Source organism: Saccopteryx leptura, chromosome 2 (genome assembly GCF_036850995.1).
Source record: "Saccopteryx leptura isolate mSacLep1 chromosome 2, mSacLep1_pri_phased_curated, whole genome shotgun sequence".
NCBI lineage: Eukaryota > Metazoa > Chordata > Mammalia > Chiroptera > Emballonuridae > Saccopteryx > Saccopteryx leptura.
This window is the reverse complement of record NC_089504.1, coordinates 215,952,223-215,973,810: the sequence shown is the minus strand read 5'-3', so window position 1 is coordinate 215,973,810 and position 21,588 is coordinate 215,952,223. Positions and strand designations below refer to the sequence as shown.

General features: G+C 46.5%; 1 protein-coding gene across 2 annotated transcripts in view; it reads left to right on the top strand.

The window, feature by feature from the left end:
- The first annotated feature begins 14,175 nt into the window (after positions 1–14,175).
- TRAPPC10 (trafficking protein particle complex subunit 10) overlaps positions 14,176–21,588 on the top strand; it is a 92,691-nt gene continuing 85,278 nt past the window's right edge. For both annotated transcript variants that reach the window (XM_066370056.1, XM_066370055.1), the window contains exon 1: positions 14,176–14,429. In XM_066370056.1, the coding sequence (XP_066226153.1) occupies positions 14,363–14,429 (67 nt within the window). In that variant the 5' untranslated portion in view covers positions 14,176–14,362. The remainder of the gene's footprint in view (positions 14,430–21,588) is intronic.

The window sequence follows — 21,588 nt, the reverse complement described above, 5'->3', positions numbered from 1 at the left end:
CACTGCTTGTTGAAGGGATAAGACTGTATTTCCAATGCCTTGCATTTTCACAATGAGCTGGTTCAGATGTTCAGTCATGTTCACGAGATAGTAGAACTTCAGGAGCCACTCAGTGTTTGCTAACTCAGGATGCTCGACGTTTTTCATTTCAAGAAAAGTCTGGATTTTGCTCAGACAAGCCGCGAAACGGCTAAGCACCTTCCCTCTTGACAACCAACGCACATTGCTGTGCAGAAGCAGACCAGGATAATTATTCCCAACTTCATTCAGCAGTGTTTTAAACTGGCGATCATTTAAAACTCAGGCAACAATAAAGTTGACCACCTGAATGACCAGCAACATCACCTCACCAAGCTGTTCGCCACACATCTGAGCACAAAGCGCCTCCTGATGTAGGATGTAGTGAAAACTTAGGATGGGTCTCTTTTCATGTTCACGAAGAAGCGCTACGAATCCTCTGTTTTTCCCCACCATGCACAGAGCACCATCAGTATGTTAGATTCAGGGAGTACTGACATGCTGGGGCTGCCAAGAGTGTACAAGGTCCCTGTGACGCTGAGAACAAAGAGTTCAGCAGCATCCTGCATTGAGTCAGAGACCCTTATCAGAAGTTTATGTTTGAAATTCTCCACTGAGTAATACCCCCCCCCCCCGTAACTGCGCACGACCTCCCTAGCCAATGACTAACAGCCACATCAGCTTCTGTATGATGCTTGCTCATCCTAGATAGCCACCCTATAAAAAGGAGCCATTTTAGAAGCTCAAGGCTGCAGTGCTCCAGTCTCTTCGGAGGCGTGGGTTGCCTGCAGTCCCTGCGCAGGTTTGGTTGGCTGCAGTGCTCCAGTCTCTTCGGAGGCGTGGGTTGCCTGCAGTCCCTGCGCAGGTTTGGGGGGCTGCAGTGCTCCAGTCTCTTCGGAGGTTTGGGTTACCTGCAGTCCCTGCGCAGGTTTGGGGGGCTGCAGTGCTCCCTTGCGTGGGTTGTCTGCAGTCCCTGCGCAGGTTTGGGGGGCTGCAGTGCTCCAGTCTCTTCGGAGGCATGGGTTGCCTGCAGTCCCTGCGCAGGTTTGGGGGGCTGCAGTGTTCCCCTGTGTGGGTTACCTGCAGTCCCTGCGCAGGTTTGGGGGGCTGCAGTGCTCCCTTGCATGGGTTGCCTGTAGTCCCTGTGCAGGTCTGCAATAAAACTTATAAAATTCACTTTGGGTCTGCTGTGGCCTGTCTCCTTGGATGTAACAGATGGAGGCCCCAGCAAGATTGGCCGTGTAAGACCCCTCCTCACGGAGTGGGCTGCAGCAGACTTTGGTAGCTGGCCAGCCTCCGGCAGTTGCCGTTTGAAATGGAATTTGGCTGATTTGAAACATTTGGAGTCTTGATACTGTTTAGTAAGGAAGCTTCCTCTTTGAATATTTGGAAACAGAGCTCTAGTTAGAAAAGGGTGTAGTGGAGCAGGCGGGACGCCACCTGATTTCTCCCCGCCTGGTCAGTCGGGGAACACAGGACGCTGCCTTCTCCCTTTGGTTTTTGTTTAGAAGTTTTGTTTGTTTTGTGTGCATATTTGGTTTGTTTGTCTGCTACTGGAATGGCCAACTTAAGAGCAGACTGGCCAAACCAAGGATTGCTAGACCCATAGAAAACATAGAGAGTTTAGCATACTATCACCAGCACCCACCTGCAGGCAGGTGGCATGGTCAGTATGCAGCCCAGTATAGCAGCAGAGGTAGAGAAAGAAAAGGCAGCCAGGCTGCAGCTGGCTGCAGGAGAAGTGGCAGGCTCCCCTCACAGTTTCAGGCACTTGCCCCTCCCCCTTGGGCACCGGCTCAAGGGCTGAGCCACTGCTTAGTCAGGCAAAAGATAACAGTGCTGTAAGCTAGAGGTTATCATCACCTTGCTACAGCCCCCTGCCCTCCTCTGCTTTGGCTCCGAGGAATCCCCGCCTCCTATCTGGAGCCAGCCCCGAGGAGAAGATTTAGGGGAGAACTCTAGAGATTCCCAATTTTGCTCTCCTAGTCAAGCCCCTCAGTGAGATCTTCTGAGCATGGCTTTTAAGGTCTATAACGACCAAGGAAGTAACAGAAAAGGCAAATAAGGCCCAAAAGAAGTCAGGAAATACCAACTTTTGGCTCCAGCACCCTAAGGCGCTTCATAGCATGTCATCAAGGCCCTGCTCCAGAGTGGAAAGAAAGGTCATTGAACTGAAGCCTGCCAGGCTTCCCGGTCCCACCGGTTGATACACCTGTGCTGTGGAAAGAGGGACACGAGAAGGTAAGCTGCCCCCTTGCTCCATGGAGGGAGGGTTCAGTCTCTTCTAGCCCTACTCCAGCTACCTGTGACCTGACCTTGCCCAGCGTGCTAGGAATTGCCACTAAAGGCCTAAGGACATGTTCAGGAGCCTAAGGTATTTCTTCCAAGTAGCAGATAAGCTAATCTCATTTCTTGTAAACACAAGGGTCATCTACTATGCCTTGCTTGAATATTTAAGTTTTATTTATCCCTCAAAGATCTCTACTGTGGGTATTGACAGTCTGGTTTTATTGCTTTATGTTTAGTGTCTCCTTTATTTCTCTTATCTCAATGCCCCATGCCTATTATAGGCTGGGACCTGCTGCTAATTCCAGCTAGAAGCAGTAGTCACTAGGACTTAAACTCTAACTGCAAAGTGTAGAAATGTAACACCCTTTCCCTAAGTACTTACAGGTTTTATAAGTTACTCAGCAAACTGTTCAAAGACTGTCCAAGAGGCACTTCTAGCAGTACACCACCCAAGGACTGACTCCCACCTAGACGGGTCCAGACACCATGAACCTGACCACTCCCACTACTGCCAAGGTAGAAGGCATACCCGCCTGGGTCCACTGCAACCAGCTGAAGCTTGCAGTCCCAGCAGAAACACCTTTGTGGACAGCGAAGACTGACCCCACCAACCCTTGTAAGCTGACCCTGAGAAGGACAGCATGCCCTGCTTCAGCCACAAACCAGAAGTTAACTGGTCCACGCATGGAGACTTTGGGGAGGGAGGGAAACTAAGGTAAAGGAAAGCCAAGTAAGTCATCTTAAGGTTTGATGCATGCACTGCTATGAGTCATACAGAAAGGGGGTGTAAGTCCCTTGGCTGAGAGAGAAGCTACAAGGTAAATGAAAGTTATGTATGTGCTCATAGCTACCACTATAGAATAACCTATGAATATTGGTCATGTGTCCAATAGGCTACTTATGAAAAGGACACCTCCAAAAGCAATCTTTAAAAGAGGATTACTTAGTACTAACTTAGTCTTTGCTGAAGGTTAAGGTTTTTAAAAATCAAGAGTTTTGACTAGAAAGGAATTGTATGGTTTTGATAATAGAAGGTATAAGGTGTAGAGGTACTTTTGAAAAGGAAAGGAAAAAGCAAGTTGTTATGAAGGCCAGTTATTCCTGGATAAGAAAGTGCATAAAAGTTGAAAGTTTGTGTAAGTTGCAGAAGGTTAGTGTAAGTTGCAGAAGGTTTGTGCAAGTTGTAAGAAGTTAGTACAGAGAAGAAAAATGCAAGGCAGAAAGAAATTAGTCCGTAAAGCTTGTAGTACTAAGGGCACACTATCAGCGTGCCAGCACATACTAGGGAGGACCCCTGACCTAATTAGCTTATAGCTACAGCTAAAGTAGAAAATTCTCATGAGCCCCAGCCTTATACCATTCTCCCCACTGATGAAGAATCAAGGATTTGATTATGTCCAAAAGAGATGGGGGAATGTTAGATTCAGGGAGTACTGACATGCTGGGGCTGCCAAGAGTGTACAAGGTCCCTGTGACGCTGAGAACAAAGAGTTCAGCAACATCCTGCATTGAGTCAGAGACCCTTATCAGAAGTTTATGTTTGAAATTCTCCACTGAGTAATACCCCCCTCCATAACTGCGCACGACCTCCCTAGCCAATGACTAACAGCCATATCAGCTTCTGTATGATGCTTGCTCATCCTAGATAGCCACCCTATAAAAAGGAGCCATTTTAGAAGCTCGAGGCTGCAGTGCTCCAGTCTCTTCGGAGGCATGGGTTGCCTGCAGTCCCTGCGCAGGTTTGGGGGGCTGCAGTGCTCCCTTGCGTGGGTTGCCTGCAGTCCCTGTGCAGGTTTGGGGGGCTGCAGTGCTCCCTTGCGTGGGTTGCCTGCAGTCCCTGCGCAGGTTTGGGGGGCTGCAGTGCTCCCTTGCGTGGGTTGCCTGCAGTCCCTGTGCAGGTTTAGGGGGCTGCAGTGCTCCAGTCTCTTCGGAGGCGTGGGTTGCCTGCAGTCCCTGCGCAGGTTTGGGGGGCTGCAGTGCTCCAGTCTCTTCGGAGGCATGGGTTGCCTGCAGTCCCTGCGCAGGTTTGGGGGGCTGCAGTGTTCCCCTGTGTGGGTTACCTGCAGTCCCTGCACAGGTTTGGGGGGCTGCAGTGCTCCCTTGCATGGGTTGCCTGTAGTCCCTGTTCAGGTCTGCAATAAAACTTATAAAATTCACTTTGGGTCTGCTGTGGCCTGTCTCCTTGGATGTAACACAGTACACACTAAAATAAATTTATCCATTGGTAGATTTTTTTTCTTTAGCAAACTCAGTGAAAGACTTGAATAAGTCCTCCCCTCTTGTTGTCTCTTTCATAAGCAAAACAGCAAGACTTTCCTCATGTAGTGAGTCACTGACAGCATACCTTGCAATCACGCTGAACTGGGATAAATGGCTTACGCCTGTTGACTCATCCAAAGCGAGAGAAAACAAGGGTGCTTCATTTATGTCCTTCACTTGTATGGCCTCAATTTGATTTGCCATCATGATGGTACGATCGTGAACAGTTCTTGCCGACCGAGGCATGTCTTTTATTTGTTTGATTATCTTGTCTTTATCTGAAAAGTCGTCAAAAAGTTCATTGGCAACATCAAGCACGAATGTTTTGGCATACTCCCCATCTGTGAATGGCTTTCTGTTTCTCACAATTGCTAAAGCACCAGCAAAGCTAGCCGAATTCCAGTTACCTTGTTGGGTCCAAACATGGAGTTGCTGCTGACTAGCTTACACTCTGCACAGTAGCTCTTGACATGCTTTCTTCCTGCTGTTCCCCGTTGGATATTTCTATGCAAATGTAGTATGGTGTGTGTCGAAGTGCCGCTTTGTATTTGACCGTTTCATCAATGCAATTTTATCATTGCATATTAGACACACTGCAGAACCTGCTCTCTCCACAAAGGCGAATTCCTCTGTCCATCCCTGCTGAAAAGTACGATACTTCTCATCTTTTTTTATTTTAGCCATCTTCTTCGTTAAAAGGGTTTCTGCAATTAGCTAGCTGACTACTTGATTAAAAGGAAGGAAGTTTACTTCCTGACCTCACAACGACCTGTGCATGTTATGCATTATCCAATAAAAATTTGGTGTTGTCACAGAGGACAGCTGTGATTGGCTCTAGCCACCCGCAACCATGAACATGAGCGGTAGGAAATGAATGGATTGTAATGGATTGTAATACATGAGAATATATATACACATACATACATATATATATATGTGTGTATATATATATATTTAACAGGGACAGAGAGAGAATCAGAGAGAGAGATAGATAGGGACAGACAGATAGGAATGGAGAGAGATGAGGAGCATCAATCATCCATTTTTTGGACTCCTTAGTTGTTCATTGATTGCTTTCTCATATGTGCCTTGACCGCGGCCTTCAGAGACCGAGTAACCCCTTGCTCGAGCCAGCAACCTTGAGTTCAAGCTGGTGAGCATTTTTTTGCTTAAGCCAGATGAGCCCGCACTCAAGCTGGTGACCTCTGGGTCTCGAACCTGGGTCCTTCCGCATCCCAGTCCGACGCTCTATCCACTGCACCACCGACTTGTCAGGCAAGAATGTTTTATATTTTTAACATTTTTTTTTAATTAAAGATTTGTCTGCGAGCCAGATGCAGCCATCAAAAGAGCCACATCTGGCTCATGAGCCATAGGTTCCTGACCCCTGCTTTAAAGGCTTTTATTTTAGCTTTTTAAAAGTCTACATTTATTCCTTTTAAAATGCTCAAGAGACTTTTAAAAAGGTCCAAAAGCCTAAAGATATTCAGGATTCAGATAAGATTTCAGGTAGGTGTGGACTGTTGGTTTCTCCATTGCTAAAGACTAAGTTTCAACCTGTTCAGTTCTATGCCTCCATGATTCTGGTTGGGAGTAGTGAATTCCTCTGATTTCTGGCAAAGTTCCGTAAAGATGGCCATTCTGATGAAGACAGAAAAACAATGGCAGTAGCCATTATTGTCACTGCCAGGCAGAAAGTTTCTTGATCCAGGGATCAACTTTGCTCAATTAACATAATAGACCTTTCTCAGACTATCAGAAACCCTTTTTAAAAATTGTTTTGGGCCCTGGCCGGTTGGCTCAGCGGTAGAGCGTCAGCCTGGCGTGCGGGGGACCCGGGTTTGATTCCCGGCCAGGGCACATAGGAGAAGCGCCCATTTGCTTCTCCACGCCCCCTCCCCCCTTCCTCTCTGTCTCTCTCTTCCCCTCCCGCAGCCAAGGCTCCATTGGAGCAAAGATGGCCCAGGCGCTGGGGATAGCTCCTTGGCCTCTGCCCCAGGCGCTAAAGTGGCTCTGGTCGCGGCAGAGTGACGCCCCAGAGGGGCAGAGCATCACCCCCTGGTGGGCAGAGCATCGCCCCCTGGTGGGCAGAGCGTCGCCCCTGGTGGGCGTGCCGGGTGGATCCCGGTTGGGCGCATGCGGGAGTCTGTCTGACTGTCTCTCCCCATTTCCAGCTTCAGAAAAATACAAAAAAAAAAAAAATTGTTTTGATGGTGACATGGTTCATCAATGGACAGGACATGATTTATATAACACAGTTAATTGATATGTATTTTTAGGTTGTTTCCAATTTTTAACTGATGCCGCAAACAACGCTGCCACGTTTTTATTCATAAAGTTTTGGAAAAGGATTTCTTTTTTTTTTTTTTTTTGGACAGAGACAGAGAGAGAGAGTCAGAGAGAAGGATAGATAGGGACAGACAGACAGGAAGGGAGAGAGATGAGAATTATCAATTTTTTGTTGTGGTCCCTTAGTTGTTCATTGATTGCTTTCTCATATGTGCCTTGACCATGGGCAGACCGAGTAACCCCTTGATCAAGCCAGCGACCTTGGGTCCAAGCTGATGAGCTTTGCTCAAACCAGAAGAATCTGCACTCAAACTGGTGACCTTGGGGTCTCGAACCTGGGTCCTCCACATCCCAGTCCGATGCTCTATCCACTGCATCACTGCCTAGTCAGGCGGGAAAGGCTTTCTTTAAAGAGCTCAGTGTTGTATCTGAGGATGAAAGGGTGTCACTACCTTTTAAAAAGGTGGCACCTTTGAGAGTCACTGGAGGCACCCTCCAGCCTGCTGGTTGCCCTGGGTTACCACACTTTCCCCTTTCTTGAGGTGTCCTTTTTTTTTTTTCTCTCCCAAGTGTTTGTTAATTGTAGGGAAAAAACCCAGTTTATATGACATTTCCTAAATTATTCATGAGGCAGATTAATTCTTTATATACTTGTTACTAATTCTATTTCCCTTTTTGTTGATAATTTGCCCACCTGAAGATATTGTGTTTTTTTTTGTTTGTTTGTTTTTTATTCATTTTTAGAGAGGAGGGAGACAGAGAGGGAGAGAGAGGAGAGAGAGACAGAGAGAGAGAAGGGGGGAGGAGCTGGAAGCATCAACTCCCATATGTGCCTTGACCAGGCAAGCCCAGGGTTTTGAACCGACAACCTCAGCATTTCCAGGTTGATGCTTTATCCACTGCGCCACCACAGGTCAGGCCTGAAGATATTGTTTTTGGAAGGCTTGGTTAAATGTACACATTAAATAGCTGGAAGATAACCTCTGACCCAGAGGCCCAGCACCGCGTTGCCCCTAAACACCTGGGGGGGAGGGGATGAGGTGCTTAAACAGAGGGGCAAGTGACACACAGGTTTCCTTATAGATTCTTTGTGACTCACATGTCACTATTTTAAAGTCAGCTTTTTTAATTAAGCTTTTATTTTGAGATAATGTAGGTTCACTTGCAGTTGTAAGAGTGATCCCAGATCCCCAGGAGTGGCACCTTGCACAACTCTAGTTCAGTATCACATCCAGGGTGTGGATGCTGAGGTGGTCCAGAGACAGAACATTCCACCCCCACTAAGCTTTTTTTTTTTTTTTTTAACTTTTTCATTGATTTGAGAGAGAAAGAGAGAGAGAGAAGGGAGAAAGAGAGAGAGGGAGAGAGAGAGAAAGCATCAACTAATTTTTCCACTTAGTTGCTCCATCTAGTTGTGTATTTACTGATCGCTTTTCGTGAGTGTCCTGACCAGGGATCAAACCACAACCTCAATGCGCCAGGATGATGCTTTATCAATTGAGCCACCCGGTCAGGGCCCCCACAAAGATTCTTCCTCTTGCCCTTTTATAGCCACATCCATTTCCTGCCTTACCCTATACCCCCTCCTTAACCCTTGACAACCACTAATTTGTTCTCCATTTCTGTAATTTGTCACTTCAAGAACATTCTATAAATGGAATCACACACCATGTGACTGACTATTTGGGGTTGGACATTTTGCATTCAGCATGATTCTATCAAGAGTCATCCAAGTCGTTCGTGCATGAATAGTTTAGTCCCAGTCTTTTTTATTGCTGCATAGTGTTCCATGGTGGACCACAGTTTGTCTAACTAGTTCCCATCAAAGGATTTCTAGGTTGCTTCTAGGTTTTTGGCCATTATGAATAAACCTGCTGGGAACACTTGTTGGCTCAGTGGAGAGGACCTGAGCAATGGGACAGAGCAAATAAACCCTGTGGTGCCTCTGTTTACACCAAGCATATGCAGCATCCCAATACATAATTGAACAGGCTCTTTTCAGCCCAGACACAAAGTAATGAGCTACCAGGAAAGGCCATCTGGGCTCAAGTTCCAGCAATCTTTAAACACAAAAACAAAAACAAATGCTGTCTCAGGGCACAAGGATCTGAAAAAAGAATGGACATCGATTAGTAGTAATACCACCATTTTCACCATGATTAAAAGGAATTGCTAAGCCAGTATTTGTGCTGAATTCAAGCATTTTCTAAATTTCCAAGAGAAAAAAGAATTTCCGATAGTTCTTCTCAGAGAGAAAACAGCCCAAGAATCCCCCTATTGCCAGTGAGCCCAAGTGTTACCTAAAACCAAGCAGGAGACCTTTGCCCTTCCCTTCCCTCCCTCCTGAAAGAAAACGCTTACACATCAGAGCTGGCCAGTGGGGCCAGGACACAGTGTCTGCCTTGTCACAAAAAAAAGAGTTGTGACTGTCTTCTCAGAATCTCTGGACGATGTCTCTGTGCGAACAGACTAATGACAGGGAGACCTGGGCTCGGAGTCTACGTTTGGTGTTGTCATGTTTAAAAAAAAAACTTATTTTAGCTATTTGAGTAGCTAGTAGCTATGAAGTGAGATGTCATTGTCTCTTTAGTTTGCATGTCCTTCCTATCTACTGACTGCTGAACCTCTTTTCACGTGATGACTGGCCGTGTGTATGGTCTGCTCTGGTTTCCATTGGTCCGTTGTTCCTTTCCTGCCTTCTTTTGGGTTAATCAAATGTTTTATGTCTTCCCATTTCACTTGTTCTACTGTCTTCTTAGCCAAACCCTTTTAATTATCATGTTTTGTAGTTTTGCTCTAGGGCTGGAAATTCTTATATCAAATTCTATTCAAGTCACTATTGTACTACTTTACTGTTCTCTCTTCATACATGAGCCTTCTCATTGCCCACTTCCCATTTCATATCCAAAAGTTCCCATTTCATAAGCACAACAAACTCCCAAATGTGAAAGTCCTCTGTCCACCCCATCCTTTGTGCTACTGTTGTTATGTCTTATACATAAATTTTCTTATTCTTTTTTTTTTTTTTCTGCATTCTTCTGAAGCTGGAAACGGGGAGAGACAGTCAGACAGACTCCCGCATGCGCCCGACCGGGATCCACCTGGCACGCCCACCAGGGGGCGATGCTCTGCCCACCAGGGGGCGATGCTCTGCCCCTCCGGGGCATTGCTCTGTTGCGACCAGAGCCACTCTAGCACCTGGGGCAGAGGCCAAGGAGCCATCCCCAGCGCCCGGGCCATCTTTGCTCCAATGGAGCCTCGCTGCGGGAGGGGAAGAGAGAGACAGAGAGGAAGGAGAGGGGGTGGAGAAGCAGATGGGCGCTTCTCCTGTGTGCCCTGGCCGGGAATTGAACCCGGGACTTCTGCACACCAGGCCGGCGCTCTACCACTAAGCCAACCAGCCAGGGCCCTTATACATAAATTTTAAAACAATCACACAAATTATTACATATGTTTGTCTCTTGAGGAAATTATGGGGAAAACAATCGTAACAAATATGTTTGCCCCCCTGTTGATTGCTTCCAGGGGTGTCCTTTCTTTCCTATATGTCCAAATTTCCTTTTGGTACTGTTTCCTTTCACACTGAAGAACATTCTTTAGCATTTCTTGTAGTACCTGCCCGCTGGTACCACTGTTTTCTGGCTTACATTTCTGGCTTACATGATCAGAGGTCAATGGAAATTCTTATCATGAGTCCCCTGAAGGTAACGTGTCTTTCTTTGCTGCCTGCTTTCAAGATTTTCTCTTTATGGTTTTCAACAGTTGGTTGTGATGTGCCTGTATGTGTTTTTCTTTGTAAGTATTGAGGTTTTGCTGAGTTTCTTAATCTACAACTCAATCTTTTTCACCAAATTTGTGGATTTTGACCATTATTTTTCAAAATAAAACTTCTGTGCTAGTCTCACTCTCTTCTCTTTCTAGGACTCTTCTGACATGATTCTTAGGACACATTATTTATACTGTCTCATAGACCTCTAAGACTCTGTTCATTTTTCTTCAATATTTTTTCTCTTTAGATTGAATAATTTGTTTCAATCTGTCTTTAAGATTACTGACTCCTTCTGATAATTTCCAATCTGCTGTTAAGCCAATGCAGAAGGATTTTCATTTCATCTGTACTTTTAAATTCTAGACTTTCCATTCTTTTTTATACTTGGTATTACTCTGCAATGAGTTCCTTTCTCTTTACTGATCAAGACATTTTAATTCAATTATTTGAACATATTTATTATAGTTTCTTTATGGTCTTTATCTGTAAATACAATATCTGGGCTATTTGGGGGTTGGTTTTTATTGACTATCTTTTATTTTTCTTATAGAGAGAAACATCAATTTGGTGTTCCACTTATTTACGCATTCACTGGTTGATTCTTGTATGTGCTCTGGCAGGGAATTGAACCTGCACCTATGGCATGTTAGGACAAAACACCAACCAACTGAACTACCTGGCCAAAGACTGACCACTTTGTTTCTTGACTACGGTTTATACTTTCTGGTTTTTGCATGTCTAGTACATTTTGTGTGTATATTGGACTTTGGTAAATTATAAGTTGTAGAGACTCTGGATTGTCTTCCACAGAAAAATCCTGATATTTGTGGTAGCTGGAAGTTCAATTATTGTCTTTATCACCTTGATCTCATATAGGCTTGGTTTTATTCCTTGATAGGCTGGATCTGAGAAATGTCCAAGGTATCCCCTACTTGGCAGAATGCAATGTTCAAATCTCTCTTGCAGATCTCATTACGGCTTTGCTTGACACTTTGTTAAGGTAGGTCTAGTGTAGGCCTTATTTTAGGGCAGGGGTTAAGAGAGGGCTCACAGGTCTGCTTTTGCATGGCCTTGGTGTTAAGAATAGTTTTTATATTTTTAAATCATTTTGTTTTGTTTTTAAATCACAAGAAAAAACGTGAGACAGAAACTGTATGTGGCCAAAGCCTAAAATACTTATCTGGGCTTTCACAGATAAAGTTGGCCAAACCCTAGAGATGTGGTCCATAATCTAGTGTCCCAGTTGAACTGCGTGTTAGTGAGGTCTTTTTGGTTGCCCTGCTTGACTTCTAGTCTTGGTGCCATTTTCAACTATGTAACATTCTCTTCCTGGTAAGCCACATGGAGTTGTCCTACACATGCTGAGCCCAGTAGAAACTAAGGGCTTACAGGGATCCCCACATAGATGCTGGCTCACCACTCCTGTCTAACTCCTCCTTCCCAGGACTCTGCCTGCATCACGGGTTTCCAGCCATCCTCGCTTTGGTCTTTGCTTCCTCACCCAGCTACAATGCACCACACACACATTACCCCCACATACTTAGCAGTTGTGTTCACAAACTATTTCATGTGTACATATGCTTTATTTGCAAAAGTTACCCTAAGCATACTTTTCTTACTCAGGAAACTTATATGCAGTTACAAGATTTCATTTTGTGGCAATCTCATGGTTCTCAAAGTGTGTGCCAGGGCACACTGGTGTGCCCTAGATTTCCTAGAAGGTGCACCCTATGGTATTCCAGAGAAATATGTGCCTGTTGGGGACCAAAAAACCAACAGGGTTTTTGGAGTTTAGATTTTTGGGGGACAGAGGGGTGGGGAATTGGCTATAAACTGACAGTCTGCCCATCCCCCCACCTCACTTGCCTGATTAGGTTGCAAAAAGCTGTTAAGCTGTGGTGCTGGATTGTTTACACTACCCCCATGTTCCCCAGAAAGACTGGAGGCAAGTTTCTTCTATCCTTTGTTTGGTGTAAAGTTAAGATGATATGTATGGTGGGGTTTTTTTGCACTCAGCACAATTAAGAGTAAAAAGAGAAGAATTCTTCAATGTATTGACGAGGAAATGAGAGTTTGCCTTTCACATATATGCCCAAATATTGAAGAAATCTCTAGGACACATCAGGTTCATGTTTCTCATAAACACAAGAATGAAAAAACTTAACACATTTGCACCGGGACCTGCCGAATTCACTAAATCTTACTAAGAATGTATCTATATATATATAAAAATAACTTTTTGTCATTTTTAAATTTTTAACCCCCTTTTTTTACGAATTCTAAAAAGTATAACTCAAAAAATGTAACAAAAATGTTAATGTCAGAATAAATTTAATTTTGTTGTATTTATTTTGTTTAATTACCATAAAAGCATGCTTGGACTTTATATATTTTTTAATATTTGACTTAATTATTATAACATATTTCTCAGAAATTTGTATATAGTGCACCTACAATTATTTGTAGGATTTTAAATGCACCCTGACTTCAAAAAGTTTGAGAACCACTAGCTTACTCCATGGGTGAGGGGTTGGGGGGGGGGTGGAGACAAAAGTAAAAGGCACTGGCACAGTCCCTAAATTCAAACTTTTTAGTGTCAGGGACACAGGCAATGAGTGCTAACAGAAGTAGAGTCACCTGCTGTGGAAATTCAGAGAGAGGTTGCTCATTCCAGTGATCTGGAAGGATTTGTGGCAAGCTGGCCTTGGAGGTGAGCCTGGAGGAAGCACTGGGTGCTGTAGGGCCTTTGGGTGTAGTGAGATGGTAGTAATCTTGTTCTACTTTATGGCAATATTACTTCATAAGACCAATGTAACAAGAACACAAAAGAGAGTTTTGCAAGGGCTAACTGCCATTCACCCCTGTGGTGGGAGTTAATGTGCTGTCTTAACTGCTTCCAGGGTCCAGGGAAAGATAACAAGACTAGGTTGTCCGCAGCAGGCCCACAGAATGAGAATTCCCTGTGTCCACATGCCATTGTCAGCGACACCCCAGGGTCACCCCCTGTCCAATGCTGTCAGTAACTTTAGGATCATGCTTATGCCCATATGTCATTTTCAGCGACTCCCCCACTGCCCCTCGCCTTCAGGTCACCCTGAGTCCATAAGTTCCTGTCAGAGGCCCCTGGGTTAGTGCCTGTGTCTACCTGCCGTCAACGACACCCCTGTTGGCCGCTGCCCCCACTTGGGGAATCTGAGTAGTGGGGCAGGGATCGCACGGCGGGGAGGACAACGTGCGTCATCCAGGTGCGGGGCGGACGCAGCGGAGGGGGCCCTGGCGGCCACGTGCACCCACCCTGGGCGAGGAACGATGTCGTGGGAAACACGGCTTCCTCTCCACTCTCAAAGGCCAGGTGCCGGATCCACCAGAAGGAGCCGCCGGTCTCGGGGGCGGCTCCCAGCGGTGCAGGCACGACAGCACGTCACGCTGCGGGCAGTAGCCACCGCCCACTTTCGTTTGCCGTTGTCTTTCCATCTCCGCAAGCTCCGCCGCACGGCCATTTTCCCGTCGGAGGGCAGTACCCGCTGGGGTGGGGAAAGCCCTTCCCTTTAAGACGCGCGTCCCGGAAGCGGTACCACGGAAGCGCCGGCACCGGAAGTGGATGCGGCTGGCAGCTGCAGGCAGTCGGCTGGGGAGCTTTTTCCCGCGGCCGGCGGCTCCGCTCAGGCTCGGGCTGGCCGTGCGGCCTCAGGGCTGCCCATGGGGCGCGGGGGGTCGGGCCGGTGACGCCGGACGCCCATGGACGCCCCTGAGGAGCCGCTGCCGCCGGTGATCTACACCATGGAGAACAAGCCCATCGTCACCTGTGAGTGCGGGTCGGCGCGGGAGGGGGCGGCGGCCGTTGCAGGCAGCCCGGCCCAGGCTCGCCTGCCCCTTGGTCCCTGCGCTCCTGGCCGCGCCGCTTCCGAATGGAGGTGTGGCGGGGCGGCGGCTGCGGCGGGGCCTCCGACCCCGCGGGCAACGTTGTCCCGGGCCGTTTCCGTGCAGTTTGACAGCGCCCGGGTTTGGGCGCGCTCCGAATGGAGGGCGAGGACGGGGGCTCCGCTGAGCCCCGGTCCAGCCCTCTGGCTCGGCCGCTGGGCCTGCGACCGGAGGGGACCGTCCTCCTGGCTAGAGGTTGTGTTGTCTTCCCGGTCACATCGCTCCCCGACCCCGGGGAGGGCCCTAGTGGCTTGCGGGCTGGGGAGCGTGGACGAAGTTTGCGTGCGTTTATCGTGTTAGAAGACGGGGGTTTGTACTTCAGTAAAGTGTTAACCGGTGAACAGCGCAGGTAGTCCGTCAGAGCCGTGCAAATCTGCGCTTGCACCAGTGCGACCGCTCCCCCGACCGAGCCGGGTCTCGGGCGGCCGGGACTGCGCCGCGCGCATCCTCTGCTCGAGCCTGTCCCCAGGGCCCGTGAGGCCCGCGCCTCCCGGACGCTGTTACGGGGGAGAAACCTTTTTCACAGATGAAGCTGTAGAGGTTAGGCGAGCCCCACTCGTGAATCCGCACTCCGGACAACCACACTGGCACCTCCTTTTTTTTCTTCCATATTTATGCATACCCAGAGGAATTGTTTTTCTGTTACAGAAAAAAAAATCCCCTCTATATTTATAGCTGTAACTTTAGAATTAAATACTTTAAAAACCACTAAAGAGAAGGGTTGAAATTATGGCTGACATTTCAATTCCTTGCAGAGAGGTATTTCAAACTTGGGCATTTTGACCTTTGACAGTATTCTTCTGTATTTGCAGTTAATTTTTCAAATGGTCTTCCTTACGCTGAAAGGAAGTACTTCTAGAGCAAAATTTGGGTGGCCAGGCCATAGAAGACTATTTTTTTCTCTCTTTTCCTGTTTTGCTTTTTTTTTTTTTTCCCTTTTCTGATTAATGGACACATTTTTTGTATGCTCTCTTGTCAGATCCCTGAGAAATGGTATATTTAAAGTGTGTTTGCTGCTTCATCTTAGCTGGTACACTTTTTTAGGGAAATGGACAGTGTCATCTAAATCTGGAGACTTGATGGTTCAGCAGTAGCTGTTTTCCTTTTCCCCCAGAATTCTTGTAACTGAAAGTCTTCCTCAGGACTGTGCCTTACCTTGGAGAGGACTGGTATGTGGAGTTGATCTGGATGCCCTACAATTCCCAGGCGCTTTCTGGATCCTCAGAACACAGGATCCAGTGCCATGCTCAGTGTAGTCTTCATGGGAGGCAACTTCTCCCCAGGTGGTGTGCACATAGTGAGCGCTGCATAATAACTGCTTGTGGGGAACCCACATGTCTAATTCACTCTAATACCCCTTAACAAACCTTTTAATAGCAATGTGTTTCTGTTGTGTCAGTACATTTTTGGGAGGTTCCTAAAGCTCTGTTGGATTCAACACTACCAGTAGTAGTCAGTGTGAGATCCATGTTAGTGTTTGGTTTCATACATACATACATGCATGACAGATAGCTAAGTGACATTTCCCTTATCTGCAGATTTGTTATATTGGCAGTGGTTTCCCCCTGTGTTTTCCCTTGAGTGCTCTCTGCACTAACAGCATCTGTCTTAAAAGGCACCTCAGTCAAGAAAGTGGCTTCAGTAACTTTCAGAGAAAGTTAGCTTGACAAGTGAGAAAGATCCCATTAAAAGGTAAATTTTAAAAAACTTTTAGAAAGGCTGCCTTCATAGTTCAGCCTTGAAATGACACTTTGGGCTGAAGCCTTGGTGGCACTTGTCCTGGTTCCACTTTATACTTTACCTATTCCATTCTTTCAGCTACAGGAGCTAGTCTAAGTAAGCAGTGCCAAGATAATAGCAAAATTGCTTTAAAAAAAAATCCATCCAGAAGCTTCACATTTTTTGATATTATGTACATAGTTCTCTTAGTGTGCAACATTTTTGTTTTTAAAAGTCTATTTATATCTTCTCCTCAAATACTTACTAGCCATTGTGACCTTACCAGGTCTGTGTTTGTTCATTTTAAAATGAAAGCAGGGTTTGTGCTTGTTTTCAGTTTGTTTGTTTTTTTGTTATAGAATTTAGAATGTTTTACTTAAGTAAAAATGAATTGTGTGTAGACCTTTCCAAAAAGAATGTAGAATGTAACTGGTTCAATTCTGTTTAGGAACTGTTTATATGTAGCCATGAGAAGAATGGAAAGTCCCCAGAGATTAGGGGTAAATAGAATTCATTATTACTTGAAAACCTTGCTACATTATTTTAATATTATGAAGTTAAAATGTTGTTGTTTTTTTTTTCTGAAGCTAGAAATGGGGAGAGACAGTCCGACAGACTCCAGCATGCGCCTGACCGACCGGGATCCACCCGGCACGCCCACCAGGGGGCGACGCTCTGCCTACCAGGGGGCGATGCTCTGCCCCTCCGGGGCATTGCTCTGTTGCGACCAGAGCCACTCTAGCGCCTGGGGCAGAGGCTACGGAGCCATCCCCAGCACCCGGGCCATCTTTGCTCCAATGGAGCCTTGCTCCAGGAGGGGAAGAGAGAGACAGAGAGGAAGGAGAGGGGGAGGGGTAGAGAAGCAGATGGGCGCTTCTCCTGTGTGCCCTGGCTGGGAATCAAACCCGGGACTTCTGCACGCCAGGCCGACGCTCTACCACTGAGCCAACCAGCCAGGGCCTGAAGTTAAAATGTTTTAATGGTCTTTGGTCCATTATTTTTTTAAAAAAGATTTTGTTTATTCATTTTAGAGAGGAGAGAGAGAGAGTGAGTGAGAGAGAGAGAGGAGAGATGGGGGGAGGAGCAGGAAGCATCAACTCCCATATGTGCCTTGACCAGGCAAGCCCAGGGATTTGAACCAGCAACCTCAGTGTTCCAGGTGGATGCTTTATCCACTGTGCCACCACAGATCAGACTTTGGTCCATTATTAAAAATTTCTGGGTCCTGGATGGTAGCTCCATGGATAGAGTGTCAGCCTGGCGAATGGACATCCTGGGTTTGATTCCCGGTCAGGGTCAGGGCATACAAGAGAAGCAAACATCTGCTTCTCTTTCTCTCCCTCCTGTTCCTCCTCTCCCTCTTCCCCTCTCATAGCCAATGGGACACCAGGAGCTCAGTTGGTCAGAGCACATCAGCCTCAGGCACTAAAAATAGCTAGGTACTCGAGCATCCTCCCCAAATGGGGTTGCCAGGTAATCCTGACCAGGGTGCATGTGGAAGTCTGTCTCACTATTTCCCCTCCTCTCACTTAAGAAAAAAAAGTTTCTGAGCCTTCTTCCTACCTGCCTCCTCTGTACTGACTTCCTCAGCAGCGGATCTTCTTAGAACCAAAACAAGTTAAGCTTTTTAAATACTGGAGTCAGCATCTGAATGATATCTACAGGGATGGTAGGTGAACAGTAATGGTACTAATAATGTGAGGACATTGGGTGATGAATTACCTAATCATAGCAACTTGGATACCCATAGCATAATTCATGAAAAATGCACAGTGAAACTGAAACAAATCCAGCAGATCCATTTGACCCAAATTTAAGTTTTAGCTTAGATTTTTTTCAACCACTGAGTCAGTTCTCTGCTTTAGAATAAAGACTTTGATTTCTGATCCACGGGTATGCTAGGAAAGATGTGTTCCTTTTTCCATGGATAGTGTTAATGTGATTCCTCTGATTTATGACTTTTCTTTGTTGAGTGTCGGCATCATACCTAGAATGGCACATACTATTGACATGGTATTGGATAGTATCTAAAAAATAACATTCTGTCCAAAAGATCTGTTCTCACCAGACACATCTTATATTGCCTATTTCATGTTTCTGAATCTCTGCTTTTGGGATTCCAGATCTGATATTATAATTTTTGAAAGGAGGAAAAAGACAACAAAATTGAGCAGATCTATAATGCTTTGCACCTGTTCGGAGTTTGTGTTTTTTTTTTTCCCCCTGAACGTTAAAGTTTTAAAATTTGTACATTGCACTTTTCCACCAAGCCTGAAAGTATGGTGCTTGTGATTTAACCACTGTCTCGGTTTCATTACCAGAAATTGGTACACATCAATGCAAGTCTTAGTCCATTTTGGGTTCTGTGTGTGTGTGTGTGTGTGTGTGTGTGTGTGTGTGAGTGAGAGAGACAGGAAGGGAGAGAGATGAGAAGCATTCATTGATTGCTTTCTCATATGTGCCTTGAGGGGGGGCTACAGCAGATTGAGTGACCCCTTGCTTGAGCCAGCGACCTTAGGCTCAAGCTGGTGAGCCTTGCTTAAGCCAGATGAACCCATGCTCAAGCTGGCAACCTCGGGGTTTTGAACCTGGATTGTCTGCGTCCCAATCTGACGCTCTATCCACTGTGCCATCCCCTGGCCAGGCCATATTGGATTCTTAGGCCAATAACAAATCAGTTGAAAAGTGGGAGAAACAGGTCTTCTTGGGAAACTTCAGTTGTTCCATGGAGTACATTTGGAGGGCAGGGGCTGAAGGCACTACCAAATGCTTATCTTGCTTTGTATGTCATTTTTACTGTGTCTGGTTAAAAGGTTAGGTCTTATGTGTGTGACCTACAGCGTTCCATAATCTTGTCCTCATCTGTGAACTAGGGAAAGTAATAGTACCAATCTGATAGGGGTATGGAATTAAAGTAATGAGTATTGTAAAGTCCTCAGGAGAGTTATCAACCTGCAAAAAGTGTTAGCTATTTAGGGAGAGATTCCTAAACTTTCTCTGTTCACGATGGCCTTAGTGTGTCAGTAATTTTCTCCTGGTACTTCTAGGCCAAAAAGTATACTTAATAATTCCATTTATTAAGTAGTTAGGTCCAAATAATTTTATTAAGTATTATATCCTAATAACAATTATTTGAAAAAAATAATACACATAAATTGGGGAAAATGTTTATTTCATTCTTAGATAATAACAGTAACCTACTAACAGGGTGGTTGCATCTCTTGGGTATTGCACAGCCCCCCCCCCCCACCCCCCACCCGGAATTTAGAAGCGGAGAGACAGAGCGACAGACTCCAGACTTCCAATGCTCCCTACCAGGATCCACCCGGCATGTCCACTTGGGGGTGATGCTCTGCCCATCTAGGGTGTTGCTCCATTGCAACTGGAGCCATTCTAGAGCCTAAGGTGGAGGCCATGGAGCCATCCTCAGCCCCTGGGCCAGCTTTGCTCCAATAGAGCCTTGGCTGCAGGAGGGAAAGAGAGATAGAGAGAAAGGAGAGGGGGAAGGGTGGAGAAGCAGATGAGTGCTTTTCCTGTGTGCCCTGACCAGGAATTAAACCCAGGACATCCACATGCCAGGCCGATGCTCTACCACTGAGCCAACCAGTCAAGTCCTCTTTTCTTTCTTTTTTTTTTTTTTTTTTTTTGTATTTTTCAAGACAGTCAGACAGACTCCTGCATGCACCCGGCCGGGACCCACCCGGCACGCCCACCAGGGGGCGACGCTCTGCCCACCAGGGGGTGATGCTCTGCCCCTCCGGGGCGTCGCTCCGTTGCGACCAGAGCCACTCTAGCACCTGGGGCAGAGGCCAAGGAGCCATCCCCAGTGCCCGGGCCATCTTTGCTCCAATGGAGCCTCGGCTGCGGGAGGGGAAGAGAGAGACAGAGAGGAAGGAGAGGGGGAGGGGTGGAGAAACAGATGAGCGCTTCTCCTGTGTGCCCTGGCCGGGAATTGAACCCTGGACTTCTGCACACCAGGCCGACGCTCTACCACTGAGCCAACCAGCCAGGACCTATTTTTTTCTTTATTCTTTATATTTCTTTTTTCTTTCTTTATTTCTTTTTCTTTTTTTTTTTTTATTCATTGAGGGGAAGCAGAGAGACAGACTCCCGTATGCACCCTGACTAGGATCTCCCTGGCAAGCCCACTAGGAGGTGATGCTCTGCCATCTGGGGCCATGCTCCCAACAAGCTCTTTTTTAGTGCCTGAGGCAGAGACAAGACCATGAGCCATCCTCAGTGTGGGGCCAACCTGCTCCAATCGAGCCATGGCTGCAGGAGGGGAAGAGAGAGAGAGAGATAGAGAGAGAAGCAAGAGGAGGAGGGTTGGAGAAGCAGATGGTCACTTCTCCTGTGTGCTCTGACTGTAAATCGAACCCGAGACATTCACACACTGGGCTGATGCTCTACCACTGAGCCAACTGGCCAGCACCACTGCACAGCTTTTCTAACCTGAGAGTCAAATTGGCCACTGCCAACCTCTTTGATTTTGTTTTTTTTGGTGGTCTTTTTATCACCGCAGCCACCGTTTTGAGATTATAATGGTGTCATTGAAAAGAATGTACCATCATCTAATATTAAAACTGAATTCCTGAAGCAGGGTTTGCTGCATTTCTAGCGTTGCTGTTTCCTCATAAATTTTTTTTGTATTTTTCTGAAGTGAGAAGCAGGGGGAGGCAGACAGACAGACTCCTGCATGTGCCCGACCAGGATCCACTAGGCATGTCCACCAGGGGGCGATGCTCTGCCCATCTGGGGCCGTTGCTCCACTGCAATCAGAGCCATTCTAGCGCCTGAAGCGGAGGTCATGGAGCCATCCTCAGCGCCCGGGCCAACTTTGCTCCAATGGAGCCTTGGCTGTGGGAGGGGAAGGAAGAGAGATAGAGAAAAAGGAGAGGGGGAAGGGTGGAGAAGCAGATGGGTGCTTCTCCTGTGTGCCTGGCAGGAAATCGAACCCAGGACTTCCACATGCTGGCCAACACTCTACCACTGAGCCAACCGGCCAGGGCCTCCTCATAATTTAAACTATTCTTGGGACCTCTAGGGGCTTGCTGGTACTCTGAGGCACCTGGGTACACAGTTTGGGCACCCATGTTATTAGTGTATTATCCTAACTCTAGGGTGGATTTGAACTGGTAATTTAGAAGTGAAAATCTTCCTTTTCTAATTGAACTTCAGTTCATATATCTCTGATTTATAAAATGTGTTTCTGAAGAGTATCTGGTAAAGTAAAATTTGGTTTATGCAAATAAAACTCAAGGGTCTGGTTTTTTAAAAGTGCTGATGAGTCGCTGAAGTAATCAGGCAGACATAACATATAAGCC